This window comes from Amblyomma mixtum, chromosome 7 (genome assembly GCF_055824585.1).
Source record: "Amblyomma mixtum isolate Tamu chromosome 7, ASM5582458v1, whole genome shotgun sequence".
Classification (NCBI taxonomy): domain Eukaryota; kingdom Metazoa; phylum Arthropoda; class Arachnida; order Ixodida; family Ixodidae; genus Amblyomma; species Amblyomma mixtum.
Window position 1 is genome coordinate 28,400,023 of NC_143018.1, and position 17,344 is coordinate 28,417,366.

At 47.5% G+C, this 17,344-nt stretch overlaps 1 protein-coding gene and 1 pseudogene across 2 annotated transcripts in view; one reads left to right on the plus strand and one right to left on the minus strand.

Moving 5' to 3' along the window:
- The window catches only part of LOC149335456 (calcium-activated chloride channel regulator 1-like), a 68,832-nt pseudogene extending 58,301 nt beyond the window's left edge, over positions 1-10,531 (plus strand). The window contains exons 10-15 of the transcript XR_016284498.1: positions 856-1,155; positions 2,923-3,144; positions 5,062-5,338; positions 6,779-6,940; positions 8,767-9,075; positions 9,992-10,531. The product of XR_016284498.1 is annotated as a calcium-activated chloride channel regulator 1-like (transcript). The remainder of the gene's footprint in view (positions 1-855; positions 1,156-2,922; positions 3,145-5,061; positions 5,339-6,778; positions 6,941-8,766; positions 9,076-9,991) is intronic.
- A 2,452-nt stretch (positions 10,532-12,983) lies between these two features.
- The window catches only part of LOC149335457 (uncharacterized), a 32,037-nt gene continuing 27,676 nt past the window's right edge, over positions 12,984-17,344 (minus strand). The window contains exons 7-10 of the mRNA XM_089553925.1: positions 16,093-16,202; positions 15,407-15,521; positions 14,316-14,624; positions 12,984-13,882 (exon numbers count right to left, since the gene is read on the minus strand). Of these exons, the coding sequence (XP_089410051.1) occupies positions 13,715-13,882; positions 14,316-14,624; positions 15,407-15,521; positions 16,093-16,202 (702 nt within the window). The 3' untranslated portion in view covers positions 12,984-13,714. The remainder of the gene's footprint in view (positions 13,883-14,315; positions 14,625-15,406; positions 15,522-16,092; positions 16,203-17,344) is intronic.

Here is a 17,344-nt window from a genome sequence, read left to right on the forward strand (position 1 = left end):
AAAACAAGTAACCGTGTCTTTTTAATCTCAATTTGTTCGTAAGCAGTGAATAGAAGGCATATAATGAATGGAAGACCCCCATAATATAAATGTTTCCGTGCGATTCTCTTCAGTCCCTGCCACCTCCCGTCTGTGTGACTGATTCCAGTGTCAGCGCTGACCCAGGGCAGTAGCAATGGAGAAAGAATAAGAATAAAACAGAATTCAAATGAAATTATTATAACATCCTCATCTCTGCATGGGTAACAAAAGCACTCTGTCATCATACAGGCATGCCTCGCTAGGCCGCTCACTAGAGATACAATCAAGTTTAAGGGAGGCGTAGCGCGAAAAAAGACAGGGACGAGAGAGACACAAGACACAGGACCAGCGCTAATTTGTATCTCTCTCGTCCCTGTCTTTTTTCGCGCTACGCCTCCCTTAAACATGCTTTACCAACTGGCCCAGAACACCACTATGCTCAGATACAATCAAGCACAAAAAAAAAATTCCAAGGACGATTACGATTCTACCTAATACCCAAAATTAAACAACGTCTGTATTTACAGGCGAACCTCTCAGGCAACGGAGCAAACGACATGGTTCTTTGCACGCCGATCCATCTTCGACTATATAGCGTCACCTTAGCAACTTGTCGATTTTTTGATGATCGCCGATACCACCAAGATTCTAAATTTGCAGTGACTACTAGTACTACTACTGGCACGACACAAATACGGCGCAAACAGCAGGAAGTGTGCCTGGCATAGACGGTGTTTCAGAAGTGACTAACTTTTCAAGAGGATAAAATCATTTGCATTAGTTTGGAATTCTGCGTACGCGATAACTCATGTCTTTCTTTTCGTCCCCCACCAGATGTTCAAGAAGAACAAGCAAAACACCGAGGGCTCCGTAATAATCCTCATGACCGATGGCGAAGAGAATGAGAGTCCCTACATACGGGACGTCGTGGACGACTTGATCGCTGCTCAAGTGGTGGTCAACACGATCGCCTTTGGCACCTCCGCCGAGGCAACGCTGGAGGACCTTGCCCTGCGTACTGGCGGCAAGCCGTTTGCGCTGCACGACGGTCAAGACAACATCGTCGTTGCTCTGGAATCGGCTTTTCTCGACTCTACCACAGCCCTGCTGGACGACCACAAGAGGCCAGTCGTGGTGAGCTGATCGATCTTGAATTTTCTCTTCCTTGGCTCTACCATATAAGACCAAAGTACCGAGACCACCGGTACCGAGGTACCGGGCAGATCCAGATCATGAGAGGGAAATAACTAGAAGAATAAGAACGGGGTGGAGCGCATATGGCAAATTCTCTCAGATCATGAATACTAGCTTACCAATATCCCTGAAGAGAAAAGTATACAACAGCTGTATCCTACCGGTACTCACCTATGGGGCAGAAACGAGGAGGCTAACAAAGAGGGTTCAGCTTAAGTTAAGAACAACGCAGCGAGCTATGGAAAGGAAAATGATAGGTGTAACGTTAAGAGATCGGAAGAGGGCGGAGTGGGTGAGGGAACAAACGCGGGTTAATGACATCTTAGTTGAAATCAAGAGGAAGAAATGGGCTTGGGCAGGGCATGTAATGCGAAGGCAAGATATCCGCTGGTCCTTAAGGGTAACGGAGTGGATTCCAAGAGAAAGCAAACGTAGCAGGGGACGGCAGAAAGTTAGGTGGGCGGATGAGATTAAGAAGTTTGCGGGGATACAGTGGCGGCAACTGACAAAGGACAGGGTTAGTTGGAGAGACATGGGAGAGGCCTTTGCCCTGCAGTGGGTGTAGTCAGGCTGATGATGATGACGACCGAGACCACAAAAGTAGTTGCAAACCACACGTATACCAGTTTTTGCAGTCTCTGCGATGAGAAGACTAATAATTTTTGCGTACGAGCCGCCTTCAGTATAACATTAAGTTTGACTCAGGGCATCTGGCTTCGATACCTTGTGAAAAGGTTCCAGTTGATGATGAGGGTGGCGCAACGACAACGGCACAAGAAAAGGACAAAAAGGTGTTCTTTTTTTGTGCCGTGGTCGTTGCGCTGTCGTTTATTTCTTCTTGCAGCAATTCGCCGCACAGGTCGTTATTCTGAAAGGTTCCAGCTTTCTTGTTTGCTGAGGTCTAATAGCACTGGACTCACTCGACATTACTGAGGAGTCCGAATATGTAAATAGTTAGCAATGAGACTGCTCCTACTCTCCCGGAGCCGTTTTTAATTGTATTGAGTGTGAAGGCGATGAGAATGAATGAATAACATTGTTAGTATTACTGCCTAAATACTTCAGATGACAAATCCTCTGTGAAGGCCCTGTAGTCGAAAACACATTAGTATTGTGTTGGACACACTGTTTGTTTTGGAGGTATTCTCGATGCGTTAGTTTCTTGAAGCCAGAACTAAAGAAAGAACGTTGTTGCGCAACTGAAACAGACCTTTTACGAGAGCACTGCGCAAGCGCAGAAATACATGGCGTAGAAGCAAGAAACGTTTTGGAAAAGCTGCAAAACATCACTCGAAGTTTGGACACTGCTGGCATTTCTGAAGCTCGCCGGCCGCATGGCAGTTACGATGGTTAAAGTTTCCACTGGAACTTTAAAACGACCGTGTCAAGAGATTTCCCCTACCGTAAAACCTGAGGCATAGGAAGAAAATGGTAGCAAGCAAGAAAAAAAAATTCACGGGGACACCTTATTCTATGAAGTGTTTGCAATGCCAAGTGACGTTACTTCTGGTCTGGTGACTTCACTTTCCTCCAGCCAATGGGACTGCTCCCGTGTTGTGACGTCACTTCTCTCCAGCCAATGGGCGAATTCAATGGCTGATGCCGCATTTTATCCTGATGTGACTTCTAATGCTGTGGCATAAAGTTTCTTGCTCTCGGCACCTTCACCGCACGAGGGCTGACGGGGCTTTCGTCTCCTCTCTTAAGGTCTTCCAGCAATCGGCGAAAGTGGTGGCAAAGCAGGAGTTCCAGATCGTCCTGGACGCTGACCTGGGTAACGAGACAGTAATCTCGGTGCTCTCCAATGATGCGTCTAGCCTCAAAGCAGAGCTGCTCTACCCCGATGGCAAACAGTGCCAGGAGTGCCTGGAGTCTGGACCGGCGAAGAAAGGCAAATACATAACGTTCAAGATTCCGGGAATCGCAACGGTACGTGAACGACAGAGCGGTGCCGACAGTATAACTGTGAACCCAGGTTAAGAAAAAAAGAAAACATCAGTAATAAAGCGCATCTAGTAGAAACTTTCTTCTTACCAAAGAATTTCTCCACTCGAAACTGTGGAGTTGTGGTTTCATGCCATTTTTGTCATCAGCGTCCGGAATGGGAAATACAGTATTTACCACAGTCTAACCAAACTATTGTTCTCTCATGTGCTTTTATGTATTCGTGGTATTTGTTGCATCGCGAAGAAGCAGTCGAAACACTAACAAAAATAGAAGCCGTTGGAAATGCCTCCAATGATGCTTCTACGGCGGTGACATTCGGTATTTAACACAGTCCGCTTGCTAAACTATACATCAAATATTCACGTTAAGCGAAATGCGTTTTGGAAAAAGTGTCGCAGCAAATTTTAGTTTTTTGCACAGAGCTTCTCGCGTGCGGCGCTTCCCAGAGAGCATGAAGTGGTGCGCCTGCGTATGACGGTGCTTTAATGCGGTCAAGAAAAACACGCTGTAATGTTGGCACGGTGCAAATAAAACACGATCTTTTTATCACTACTTTTAAAAGTTGCGCAAATTCGTGGAAACACGAGCTCGAGTTTCGCTAGCAGGAGGTGCCGGAGGAACACTTCCTACGCTAAACGGTTCCGATCCGAATACTCGTAAAAAATTCGCAGACTTCAATTTCAGTTTCATACATGCTTCCCAGTTTTGCTTTGCATAATGGACGCCTGTGTGCTATTTCGCCACAAATGTTTTCGCGGTCCCACTGCACTGCGGTCCCACTGCGGTCCCAGTTCTCAGAACGTTCGCCCCAAAAACTCTTCGACGAAACAGAGGAACGGGCGTTTGGCATGGGCAGTAGCAGTAACCAAAAATCGTGTGGCTAGGAGACTGGCGCCTTCTTTATACTACCAGGGCGCCGTGCTAGCTTTTGTAAGACCTTGCTAGATAAAGTAAACAATAAACTGGTAATTGAAAAAAACTGAACCGGTAATTGACAGTTACTTCATTATATTTATTTTTTTATTTCCCTCGTACTGCCGTCATAAAGACCAAGCGGGAGGACAGCATTCTAGAAATCAAAATAAGAACAAACGCATCGCAAATCCAACATTCTGGGGTAAGAATCAATGGAAAGAAATAGGAATAGCATGTGCGGCCAACACTGACTGGACAGATAACATAAAGCACTTTCTTCACAAGCACCAACATCATGAGTCGAAAGAACATCTGCAGGCAGTGCATTCCTTGTTGTGATTGTTGTCAGGAAAAATTAGTATTTGAATCTTTTGGTGCGCATAAATTATGAAGAAAGGCGATGGCTGTGGCTATAGCGATTCTGTCGCGTGGATTGGGAACTTAGCTAGGGAGCGCAGGCAACTGTCATCGATCCAGCTGAAAGGTCAAACTGTTTTATTTACGTCTCCGCGAGTTGCAGCAGACCTGTTTGATTCAAAACTACTTTGTGGGACTCGCCTTGAGAAAGAAGGCCACCCGATAGTGCATTTGTTAGTAGGCTGGTTGTTGTTGGTGATACGACCGTATGAAAACGCTGCTGGGTTAAGCAATGCTCAATGAAAAACGAAGTTAAGTTTCTGTGATGATCAAGAGGTGAATTGAATAACGCACTCTGCATTGCATTTCATAGGCTGCCCGATAAATGCTCCGCGTCGCGGAATGTCCCTCGTTGTTAATGTGACCACCCCGAAATAGCGCCACGTTAAAATTCCGTAGCTGGGAAGGCTCGAATTGCATCACAAACGGCGTGCACATCTATGCGCTTACATTTCTTAAAAGCGCCAAATGCGTCACTCTTCATTGAACATTTCATTCACATTCGAGCTACGCGTTTCGAAAGACGGGAAAACCTGGATTAATTTTCGTATTCGTGTGCGCACGCAGCCTGGTACCTGGACACTCGTCGTGTACCACGCCCTAAGTGGCGGTGAGGCCGATATCCATATCCGTGCCACTTCCCTGGCGAGCGGTTCCACGGAGGAGCCCGTGCTTGTGCGAGCCTTTCTCAAGAAGACCGAGGTGGCAAAGGCGGCCGAGGCAGTCATCTACGCCGAGGTCACCAAGGGTCCAAAGGTGGTCTTGCACGCCAGGGTCACGGCCACCGTCATCAGGCCCACGAGGCCCTACGTGGTCGACGTCGAGCTCTTCGACGACGGCTTAGGTACATCGCCGGATTCACTGCGGTGGGGGCTTCATTTGCAAGTAATGAATACCGCATTGAGAAGGTGTTGAAAAATTTGAGAATTTCCGCTTTCTCAAGCCTTGAGGGGCGCTGCAGTATAGCGCTACGGATCGCCGTATTTACTCGCATATACTTCCGCTTTTTTTTTCGAAATCACATTCTCCTAACTCAGGGTCAACCAATAAGCGAGAAACGGCTAGTGGGGGGCTCTAATTAGGGTACAAACGCAAAAAAAAAGATGGAAGAGAGCGATGCGAATGGTACTAATGCAGGAAATAATGCGCTGAAGCCGCCTCCCTGCATGCGCAGAATACAGCTGTTTCTACTCCTGTTACTGCGGAATGGCTTGACAAACCCCTTCTTTTTTATGACATCCGTATAAGGAATTTTCAGATAATAATGGTATGAAAGAATCTGGAGGCGGTCATGCAATATGATGTTATTAACCGGCGTCAGCAGGAGTGGCTGTACAGAGGGCAAAACACATGCCTAGAACAACCAAACTGTGTGTTCCGCTGCTCCCAAAGCCGCTGCGATCAAGCAGACAAAAAATGAGGATGAAATTCGATGAGTTTAACTGCGTATGTTTACATCCAGACTATTTTGAACCAAATCTTATCGCTAGTTAACGCGTGCTCAGCCCGAAAAACGCTCAGAACGTGTTCTAGACATGCGTTTTGCCCTCTGTACTTTCTGTTTAAACGTTCACAGTCAACAGCGCAGCTTGGATGAACAGCACAGCGGACTGTAAACTATTGCAAACACATGCAATTGACGTGCAGAAAACTGTTTCAGCTCGAGTGGGACATGATTACTGCAAGCAAAAAGAATGGTTTGCGGTCATAAGCGGGATACTTTATACAGCACTATGGCAGACATGTACAGAACCTAGCTTTGTAGGAGCAGGTACCACCGTCAGCATGCTTAACACGAGCGCTCGAGAGCGTGTCTTCCGCTGACATTACCACCGCTGGGCCGGAGCTGCTGTGTCTGAGACAATAATGAGGTGGAAGCCGGGCACGGGCTGCCTCTATCCGCCGCAAACACACCGTGCAGCATGGCCTCGATCAGACTCAGCGCCCAGCGCTCTGGGGCTGTAATATCAGTGCAAGACGCGCAATCGAGAGTTCGCGTTAAGCGTGGTGACGACGGTACATTATTTATACAGGAGTTCACAGTGGCGAAGGACGGTGCTCTAGGGTTGCACAAGGCGGTCTTAAGAGTCTTAGGAAGAATTCCAGGCTAGCTTACATTGGACTCAATTTGTAAAGGCTCCGCACCTCGAAAGAACTTTGCCTACTGCCTGAGATGTTCAAGGTCGCGCAGATTATTAGGTGAACGCGTTAACTCGCCATGCTCCACAGAAAGCTTTGGACAAGTGTGGGTAGAGGTTTGGGAAAATGTTCTTTCTCTCCGCAGGTGCCGACATCACTGCCAACGACGGCATCTACAGTGGTTACTTCACGGAATTCGAAGGCGTGGGTCGTTACTCGGTGTCGGCTCGCGTTGTTAGCGGCAACAATTCAGTCATCGTCCGAGGGCGCAAGGCTTCGGGAGGACTGCCCGCCCCACACCCGCTAGGTACGTGCCAAGTCGTGTAGCCGAAAAGAACACACGCAAACGCCCTGCGCTGAAAACAAGACAAGTGAACAAGGCGCAGGCCACACAGTTCGCTCAAGGATCATTTACCACTTATCCTATTGTTGTTTGTTGGCCAACTCGAGCGTGTTTCCTCTCATGCCAAACGTTATGTTATGAAAGATGTAATATAAAGGAAACGCTTATTGTTTTTTTTATTAAAAGGTGAAAATATGTCTTGTGCTTTTCGAGTCGGCAAAAAGTTGAGAATTTCACTCCATGTATGGTTGTTTTCAAGTAAATGTGAAACGATGTGGTAATCTATGAAAGTGAGCGTAAACAAGCGTAAAAATGATGCATTTGCGAGAAGCTACAAGAATCTATCTCGGAACGCTGCTATGAATGCCAACTGTTCGTCTCAAGCAATCTGTCACAAAGCATACGAGAAGCACCGAAAGAAAATTACAAACAGCAGCCATGGCTGGATCGCGCAGATGGTGGTGGTGGTGGTGAAAACATTTATTAATCATAGAGAGAGGTGTTGGGGGTCGTGACCTGAAGGGTCACGCCCTTACAACCACTAGGTGGGATGCCTAGTCAGGCACACCATTGGCGTTTGCCGCAGCCCGGGCGCGCTGCGTTAAGGCCCTTTGGGCCTCGAGGGTGCAGCAACCGGACAGGGTCGCCTCCCAGTCCTCTCGGGTGGGGTTCGGGATAGGGGGTAGGGATGGGTTCTGCTGGCAGGCCCACACCATGTGGTAGGTGTCAGACACCTCCCCACAGTGTGAGCACCGCCCGTCGAATTTAGGATCGAAATGCTTTAGAATTGCCGGGCACAACATCGTCTTGGTGAGCAGGCGCAGGAGTACCCGCTCGTTGACCTTCCCCAGCCCTTTGCATGGGGTGGGAAGAGTTTGGTGCGTGGATTTGTAATAATCGCATATTTCCTTAAAAGTGTAAATCGGATTGAAATGGAAGTCCTGGTCGGCGTCGGGTCCCGTGGGAAATGCCCGGAGAGAGAGCGCGCGGGCGGCGGCGTCGGCTGCCTCATTTCCGTGGACGCCTTGGTGACCTGGAGCCCAAACGATAGATCGGTGCGCGGGATCCGAGTCTCGGCTACAATTTTGGTAAATACGATAAGCTAGGGGAGTAACCCACCCTTGCGTGACGTTTCGACAAGCCCCTCGTGAGTCGGTGATTATGGTGATATGTGAGCAGCTCTGGTCCAGAACGGGCTATCGTGTGTGGTCTGGATACGGCACGTATCGAGCACCCAAAGGGTTGCTCTGGAAACTCCGCTCGGAGAACAGGCAACCGAATCACTGAAACGCCACTGAAAAAAAAAAAAACTTCTGCAGTAATAGTATAAAACTTTGAGAACACAAATCACGTGCTTTACCTTCCACACAGGCCCATTTGATGTTCTGCTCGTGAAGAAGGAAGCCAGATATGCCAGGAGAGCAGTTGAGATGAGAAAGAGAGGTATATAAAGGGTACTGGATAGCAACAGGACCGTAGAAGAGACAGTGCAAGATCGGAATAGAGTTCCGAGCATTTGGGGCAAAAGGGGTCCGAGCAAAAGAAGTATAAAAAAAGTATGTAGAGAGTGCTCAGCTGAGGAAGTTTAGCACTGCTTTCCTTAACTGGTACAGCAAAAAAAAAAATGATATAGCGCACCACACCTCAAGCTTGAAGTCGAATGATCGTGTTTTCTTGTCCGTGTGCAAGCACAAATATATGCTTGAAGCAATTGAAGATTTAAGTTCGTTTGTATCGCCTACGACAAGTTGCAATGAGTGTCGCTTTTTCTGTTTGGGCCTTCTCCCCAGGTTTCGCCAGTGGTGCGGATGAGGCAGAGGCAGACGATTTTCAAGGTATTCCTCTCGATAAGTTCGTCTACGTGGACGAAGACATCGAGGTTGCCGAACCGGACATCGTATCCAGCGAAAAGGCTCCTGAGTTCGTTAGATACGCAGAGGGAGGATCCTTCCGTCTCACGCAAGACATCCAGTTGTCGACCATTCCTCCAGGTTCCATCCAGGACCTGAAAGTGGAGGATGCCTTTGTGGCAGACAATGGGACGCACGTCGTCCTTCTGGCCTGGACCTGCCCAGGAGCCCATCTGAACACGGGCAATGGTGAGGAGTCAAGGAGGGCAACTAGGACGTTAAGTGGAAAGCTTGAAATGAGGTTGAGCTCCGTATAGTGAGCGACAGAACATTTAGTAACTATTAAAGACAGACACGTAAGATGGTCACCACGCTTAACGCGCGTTTCAGCCACAGCTGTTTTTTTTCTTAATTTATAAGCGTTGTTCATACACTCCGTTTGCAGTAGTCAACTATTGCCTTCTTTATGCCCTCACTTGTGGCGTGACTAGGCTCGGACTGTTTTGCGTGGCGCGTTGTTATGGGCCGTTACAGTGACGTCATGCGTCACGTGCACGCTGACCAATCAGCCGGGCGTGGTGTTTTATGCGAACGCCGGCAGATCAGAACCAGGAAACCTTTCTTTAACAACTATCGGTGTAAATGAGAGAAGCATGGATTAGAGAACACATGTGCTTGATGATGTTCCAACTAAAGTCAACGGAATGAGAGATACAGGATATAGCCGCGATTGTGATGTTAAAAAAAATTTAGAACAGTCTGCGCAGAATGTCCCCAGCCAGTCGATGGACTGTGCGAAGGAATTTTTATAGGGACCCCTGGGGCAACGCGAAGCAGCGACAACAATAGCTGCTACACCGTGACCAGTTTTATTTTTTGAATTGCAAAAAAAAAAAAAGTCTCTAAGCATCAAACGCGCGGCAGAAGGTATGCTGGTCAGAACAGCGTACAGTTCTCTCGATCAGGTGATGCCGCGGCTTCAGGTGATGCCGGAGCCCTTCACTACGGCGTCCCTCATAGCTCGAGTCACTTTGGGACGTTAAACCTCATGAACAAAAACAAACTACACAACGTGGCCGTCTAAAACAGCTGACGGTTACACTGCTGGTCACATTAGGGAACTGTGCTCCTTGAACATGTTTTTTTTTTTTCTTCGCACACGCAGCTTCCCATATCGAACTGAGGGCAAGCACGCAACTGGCGGGTATCGTGAAGAACTACGACACTGCTGTGCTGATCACCATCAAGGGACGCAACATAACGGCGGGAGCTGTCGGTTCCCGGCAGCAGCTCCAGTTCTCGCTGCCGGACACACTCCTGCCCGGCGATAACAGGAGCGCCGCGCAAGACTTCTACTTCGCGGCCAGAGTCTGGAACGAGCAGGGACTCTACTCGCCGGTCTCGAACGTCGCTAGGGTCACGTTCGAAAGGCCGCCGCTGCTGGGGGCTTCGTACGGTGGAGGACTGGGGACGGGGGCGATTGTAGGTATTGTTTTGGGAGTGCTGCTTGTCGTCTCAGGGTTGATCGCTGTCGTTGTGTGGTACTTTCGCAAGAAGTGCAAGCCTCCCGAGCCCGAGGGTGCGATCCATTCGGGCCCCAGTGTGCGCCATGGTAAAAATAAGTGGAATCGGGAAGGACAGCCTATGATGCAGCGCCCATAGGACCGTCACGAGACCGGAACGGCTGTGTTCGCGCTCATCACACTCTTCACGATTTGTTTCATCCAGAACTGTCAACATTAACGCAGGCAAGATAACGAATCCGGTAATGCGTCGTGCTATCGGGAACGAACAGAATGCGGATAGAAGGATTAAAATGCGAGCGACAAAAATAATGCAAGGAGAGGACGTACAAACGGGGTCCCTTATCACTTTTATTACCAGTCGGTGCGGTTCCATAGTGATAATTAATCCTGTCGATATTTTAAAACTTGTGAGCCATAATATCCTCGCTGTGCTGTTAAGCAGACAAGTGAAGGGAGAAGAGGTGTTCATTATGACATACATGTCAAAAGCCGACTGTGCTGTGTTCGTTTAAATTGTCCTTGTCGCTAGATAATTTCTGCATGGCAGTAATTCAAGTCGCTGGTTATCGAAGCTGGCAGTGGGGATAATGCCTTCAATGAGGAGACCAACTGGACCTTGCTTTGCTACTCTGTTTTCTCTGTCTCTTTCCCCGTGCGTTTGGGATACGTCTGCTCTGCAGGCTGTGACTACTATGAGGCACTTTGCATAAGTTGGCGCACTGAACAATACATTTCCACAGAGGCAGATTACCGGTGAACTTGGCAAATACCTGCGAAACCATGGAAGTTCGTCCCGAACTCAATGGGTGATTCTCCGATCATTGGTCTTGTAGGCCTACAGTGGCGCACTTTCACTAGTGCTTATTGCTCGCATTGCAACAGGGATGAGCATCAAAGAAATACACGGCCATTATGGTGACTACGCATGAACATGACTTAGGCCACTAAAAAGAATGCAAGAAGAAACTTACCTACATGTTTCCACTCATGTTCAGTGTTGGTGCATGTGCGCGATTGCATCGCTTATGTTCAGTGATGAGACAACTTGCAGTGTCTTTTTAATTCGAGAGCATTATATGCTCTTTCGCGTCATCAAAAAGTGTCGGCAATTTTGTCCGCATGATTTCGTCGTTCTCTGAAGATAACTGCTGTGAAAGCGTGATTTTGACAGATAGTGTGCGATAAAATGTTGCCGTGGGAAAATTTGGTTGATGAGGTGTAATAAGTAATTAATTAAACGCAAAAAACGCCATAAAATACACTTAGACGTCAAAATAGCAATGGACGTCGACATAGTACATGGACGTCAAAACAGCCATGGACGTCGATATAGTATGTGGACGTTTTGCTCTGGCATTGCTTCAGTGCGGGTCGCCTCAGTGATCTCAAAGTTTTTGTGTCACTGACTTCACGCAGCTAGATAACTCAACTAGCCATCGAAGCTGACGTGGAATGAGAGTCTTGACTGTTTAGGTGTTTTTGTGGATGTCCAACAGTAGGCGTGCTGAATGCAAAACTGTTGTTAAAGGCGTGTATGTACTGATTGAGATGAACTGAACAAAATGATGCTTGCTGCTCTCTGTGCTCATAAAAATTATGCTACACTGTGCAGATAATGTCGCATAGAAGATGTAGCTCACATAGAGGCTACAACCGGCGGCATGAAATTCAAGCATCTCGACTGACGGGCCCAACGAGGCGGCAGGAACGCAGCCTTTCTGGATCTGGAGGGCTGAGTTTACGCTCCTGAACATATTTTTTTCGCAAGTGCGATCTGCTGCATCATTTTGGTTCGCTGGAGCATATTGTGCGAGGCAAATGCCACTTGTGACTTGCTGCCTTATGAAAATGGTTTATAGACAGTCGATAGACTTCTTATAGACTATTGGCTTCCTATAAATATTTCTTTTTGTCTATTTATAGCCTATAGACTGTCTATAGACAAAAGTCTACTAAAAGTGTATGACCATAAATCTGAAGATTGCCTGTAGACTCTCTATAGCATTTGTATTGCCTACAGACTGTTCTCTAGGATTTGTCTATAGACAGTCTATAGACTTTATAGGCAGAATTATAAACTGTCAAAAAATTTTATATGTCTGCAGAACACAGAAGAGATAACAGCCTGCGCACAGTGGTCAAAGACATTCGCAATTCATCAACTTTACAGATACTTGAGTTAGATGGCGGGTGAAAAAACATATCTAGCGCCGATGTTTTGTGGCTGCAGCCAATACATACGCGAGCAGTTAAATATTTTTATCTCTGAACGATTCTGGTGTCTGCCGTTGATCTTAATAATATTGTTTCCTCCATTGCTATATTCATCCAAGCATCTTCACTGACACTAGCCAACGCTTCTTTAGGTCATGAGAAGTTAGAATTCATAGAAATTGACTGATGCTTCATGGAAGCCATGCAGAATGGTTTTCACGGAAGTAAAAGAATAGAATAAAGTAATAGGCGGTGAGCTGGCGCAATAATATGTAGAACCGTTGAATTATCCCACACGCGCACCAGTATTCATACATGCAAACAGGAACATGAACGCTAATAGTTTGCCCAATCCTGAGTGCAATTATTTGTCTTGCTTTCCGCAATAAAAATATTTTAATAAGACGAGATATATTTTAGGGCCAAAGCTAGAGTTGAGCACAGATTGATGAAATTTCACATAGTGAGATGATTTCTCTAAGGTCTATAATGAGACCTGGTTAACACCTCGCACAACCAACTTGTTACCGACATTCGTGGATTGGTTACACCTTTTACTGCAAGAAAAACGACTACTCGGTTTTAAGGGCTTCAAAAGGCAGTGCCGTAGTAGCAATGGCTAATTACAAAGTGCATAAACCTCAACTGCTGCAGCGTCGGTAGGTGAGACTCATCAGGTAGTGTGCTTTATCAAGAGAGATTATAGTAGGTAACTCTATTTATGCACAACGGCTGCATTTCGAAATCTAGATTATGGCAGCAACCACTGCGATCAGGAGTACCAATGCAAAAGTTACCCCCCCTGACTCGATCACTACAGTAAAGTACTGCAACGAAGTTCTACCTGAAAAAAGTTAGAATTACAGCTGCGATAACGTTATCCGCTATCTGCAGATGCTCGAAACATGTGTGGTAAGTAACAACACTGTATTCTCGCGAACAAAATAAGCAAAACAGATCACAATTACAAAATCACTCGCGCGACTACTATTCTGCATCCGTGTAACTCTGCTACACGAAAGCTAGTTCACTCTTCACACTATCTCCACCTCAGTACGGTTCTTAGGGCCTTTCCTTAGCTGAGCCAAATCACAATGTTTAAGATGTGAATCCGCACAAGTGCGGTAAATGGCAAGGCCATGCAAGCTTCATCCAGCGCTCTCCTTAATCTTCCTCTCCTTCTTGGCATCGTTGACCTTGAAGGCCATCAGCTGCAGTCTGGAAAATGGATCGGGACCGACGCAGGCGGACTCCACATCGCGCTGAATGTCGAAGACTGCCCAGCCATCATAATGGCTGTCCATGAAAGTGCTCATCTGCGCAAAAGAGAAGGAAAGGAGCGGACTGACTCCGGGTACAGCCGAAACATTACGTAGGAAAGAATTTCGCTGGGATTCTGCTCGCAGAGGGGAATCTGCTCCTTCGGCGAATTTCTGAAGGAGAGGAGAGGCTAGACTCCTGACCAATCAGCAGCCGTCCAATTTACGCACAAATCTGTGAGTTCGCCTCTGACACTGGCTAACATCCGATTTAGGCTCTACAACCCTGAAGAGTTTTAGTAGGTGCGGAAATTGATATATTTAATAAGCAAGGTATTGGTTTCCATGTTCTCGGACGACGCAGAACCATCAGGCCAAAGGCTAAGAGGCACTCAGCTGGAGTATGCTTGGTGATATGACATGGGAAAGCTTGAGCATGTGCGGCTGTGAGGTATGACATGAGAAGTGACGTGAACTCAATTGGGCGCACCTTCTTTTCCAGTGTATTCCGGCTCTCGAAGCTGGCGAAGTGCTTGACGGAGCGGGCCTCGTACTTTGCGGTCTCGACAATGTTGGTTGTGTCGGTGGCGTACACGGGTGTCGCATCCGGCAGCAGGCTGCTGTTGCAAATAACGTCGATGTCGAGCGCCACGTTCGTGCGACAGGGCTGCCCGGGAGAGTCCGGACCCGCCGCGGAAGCTTCGCCCAGGAAGTCGACCACGGCCAGCGTGGAGCTGAACATGACGCGTAGATGGTTGGCAGAAGCCCGGATCGTAGTCCGAGCCTCCAGCGCAGTATCCTGAACGATGGCAATTAATCGTCCCGTTAATCAGTTAAGCGACCGATAGACGTATCTAACAACAGAAGAAACGATCGACCAAACTACTAAGCTAAAGTTACTCCAGTACCACTAAGTACTTCCACTACATCGTTCTGTCATTACTGCAATACCATTACAGTACTAATTAACTGTGCTACTAAACTGGGCATCGAACGACCAGTTGCTCAGTCGGCGCATTGTTTGATAATGATCAAGATGCCAGCGCAAACCATGACTTGTTCTCGGACTAGTCAAGCGATAAGTACCAGCCGACATGAGGCAGCGTGTTCTGAGTTTCGATAATCTTGTAGCATTCAATAGTTTCTTGGAGGTTCTGGATACTTGCCCACATGATATCTCGACTCCGATATCTAGAGGTTCGCCTTAATCGCCGCATTGCAGATCTTCCTCTTGCCTAGCCCATGGTCGGGGACGAAGGCGCTTCGAGGCCAACACGTTCCATATCTAGGCCTCACTATCGAGGGGGCGTACTTTGACGGGGTCAGCCGATGAAGATGAAGGAGAGTGGCTCCCCACTGTCAACAGTTGAGGAAATACAAGCGGGAGACTAAAGCCCAGGTCACCTAAGGAAAATCCAGTTACTTCTGACTACATCGCTCACAAGGCATTCTGCAGTCTCAAAGTGGTTTCACGTGACCGGCAACTCGGAAGGGAGACCCTACGCGTTTATGTTGCCGGACACACTACGCTAAAATCCGTAGCGAGGATGCCAGATACTCGGCACGCGCCAGCGTACTCACGAAAGATGGCACAGGATCGGTCGAGTTGACGTAACTGACGAGGAGTGTAGTGCACGTCTCGGTGACGGACACGTGTTCAGACAGGTGCGTCTGCAGCACCAGGCTGTCGATATGACTGCATAAAAATCAGGGGGATGCCACTGCGCCACTCGGGTTGGGCTCCGAATAAATAGCACCAGCATAGAACGTCCGGTTGAGAGTGACGGCATAATATTCTTTCGTAAGGACAAAGTTCATCCAGAAATATGATAGCTACGAGTACTAAATAAAAAAACTTCAAATGATAAGAAGTCGCAGTCCTATTATAGAGCCATGTTCTTGATATGCTGTTCTCATCTCCACAATGTACAGTGCGGCGTGGTTCATTAGCGTGACGGAAAGTATGGCTCCAGTACAGCATACTTATCATGGTGGCCTCGGAAGCATGCACACGAGAGCGATAATTTTCTCTCGACAAGTCACGCTGCGAAACCAGCTGGCATTCATCGAAGAAAGAAGAGACAATTATAGATTATTCCAATTTCTTAGCAGGTTTACGAATGGGAAAAAGAGAATTGGCTGACGGTTACCACGCATGCCCAACAAAATATTGTGCGACACCTGTTTGCGGGAAAGAGCTATTGGGAGCGCAGTAGATCTGGCACAAAGATGACGGATGATATGGTAATGCGGAAAAAACACCTTACGGTATAGTTAGGACGGCCGTTACGAAGTCCTTTGCGTCCTGCTTGCTGTTAAGACGGACACCTAGGAAGACCATCGCCCCTGGCTTCCCACGGACGGTTTCGTTCAGCACCTGAGGACGGAAGAGGCATATCGTTACGCTTTAAGCGCATCGGGCTCGCCAATGTGGCGAATACGATCTTATGCTACGCGTGATTACCATTCTTACTTGGAAATGCGAGATGTTGTTTGTAGGTTTTATAGACTTGCATGGGTGCGCTACGTCATTGCTACGATCAGAGGAAATATTACTGCCCCTTTGTATTATCCTCCTGCGGGGTAATGGTTATACAGGATACTTCGCCTGTCTTGCTACTGCACTATACCTTCTGAGGGATGAAAACATGTGAAAAAAGCTTTTGAATAACTTGGATTGCCTTCAGGAACTTTCGGAAATATTTCAGGATGTATGACATATTACTTCACTACAGGAGATTTTTGGTGTAAGTCTTCCTTTCATTCCGAAGTTCCACTCGATGGAAACTGAAACTCAAGTGGGCTTCAGCTCTCTGCTTGGCCCTCACATTCGTCGCGTCCGTCGTTTGTCCACACCGGGCATAAATAAAAAGCGCCCAAAGGTCACACGAACTGTGGCCCCTCACCGAGGCCTTTGATCCCATCAGTGCATGTCTGATGGGCACGAAACCTGGGGGTTTAGCTTACTTTCTGACTTCTTTTAAAATTCCGATGAAATCCCTAAGGCTTGTGAAAACATGCATGAGTATGCTTGCGAGGGAGAAGCTGCGCGTTGTCACAATTAGCTGAATGCCCGCGCAGTAAGGTTGAGCTTGAGCGCATATGGCAAGTGCTCTTCACTTCTGAACAGCCACTCAGCAATATCCCTTCATTCCAGTTTTATCTAGGCAGTGCTCCCCTAACAATAGCGAAGTTCGATGGCTAAGAAAAGGGTTTGAAATTAAACTAAGTACAGCGCAATGAGTGAAGGAAAGGAAAGTGACGATGAATAAGACAGTGGTACAGGTTTAACGTATATAAAACCAGTATACGTGCGAAAGCATGTGTTCGACCTGGTTGGCTCATAGTCTGCTTTGCTGGGTCGTCGACACGCCTGGCGACGATATTACACTCAGGTTAAGCACTGATCGAGGTTAAGCTGCTCTGATTTGTTCGCACTGCGGATGGTAGCTGAGGAAGACGATGATGTGCAATGTATAGCGCGAAAGTGCGTTGTGGTTTGACACGAGGCGTGATAGA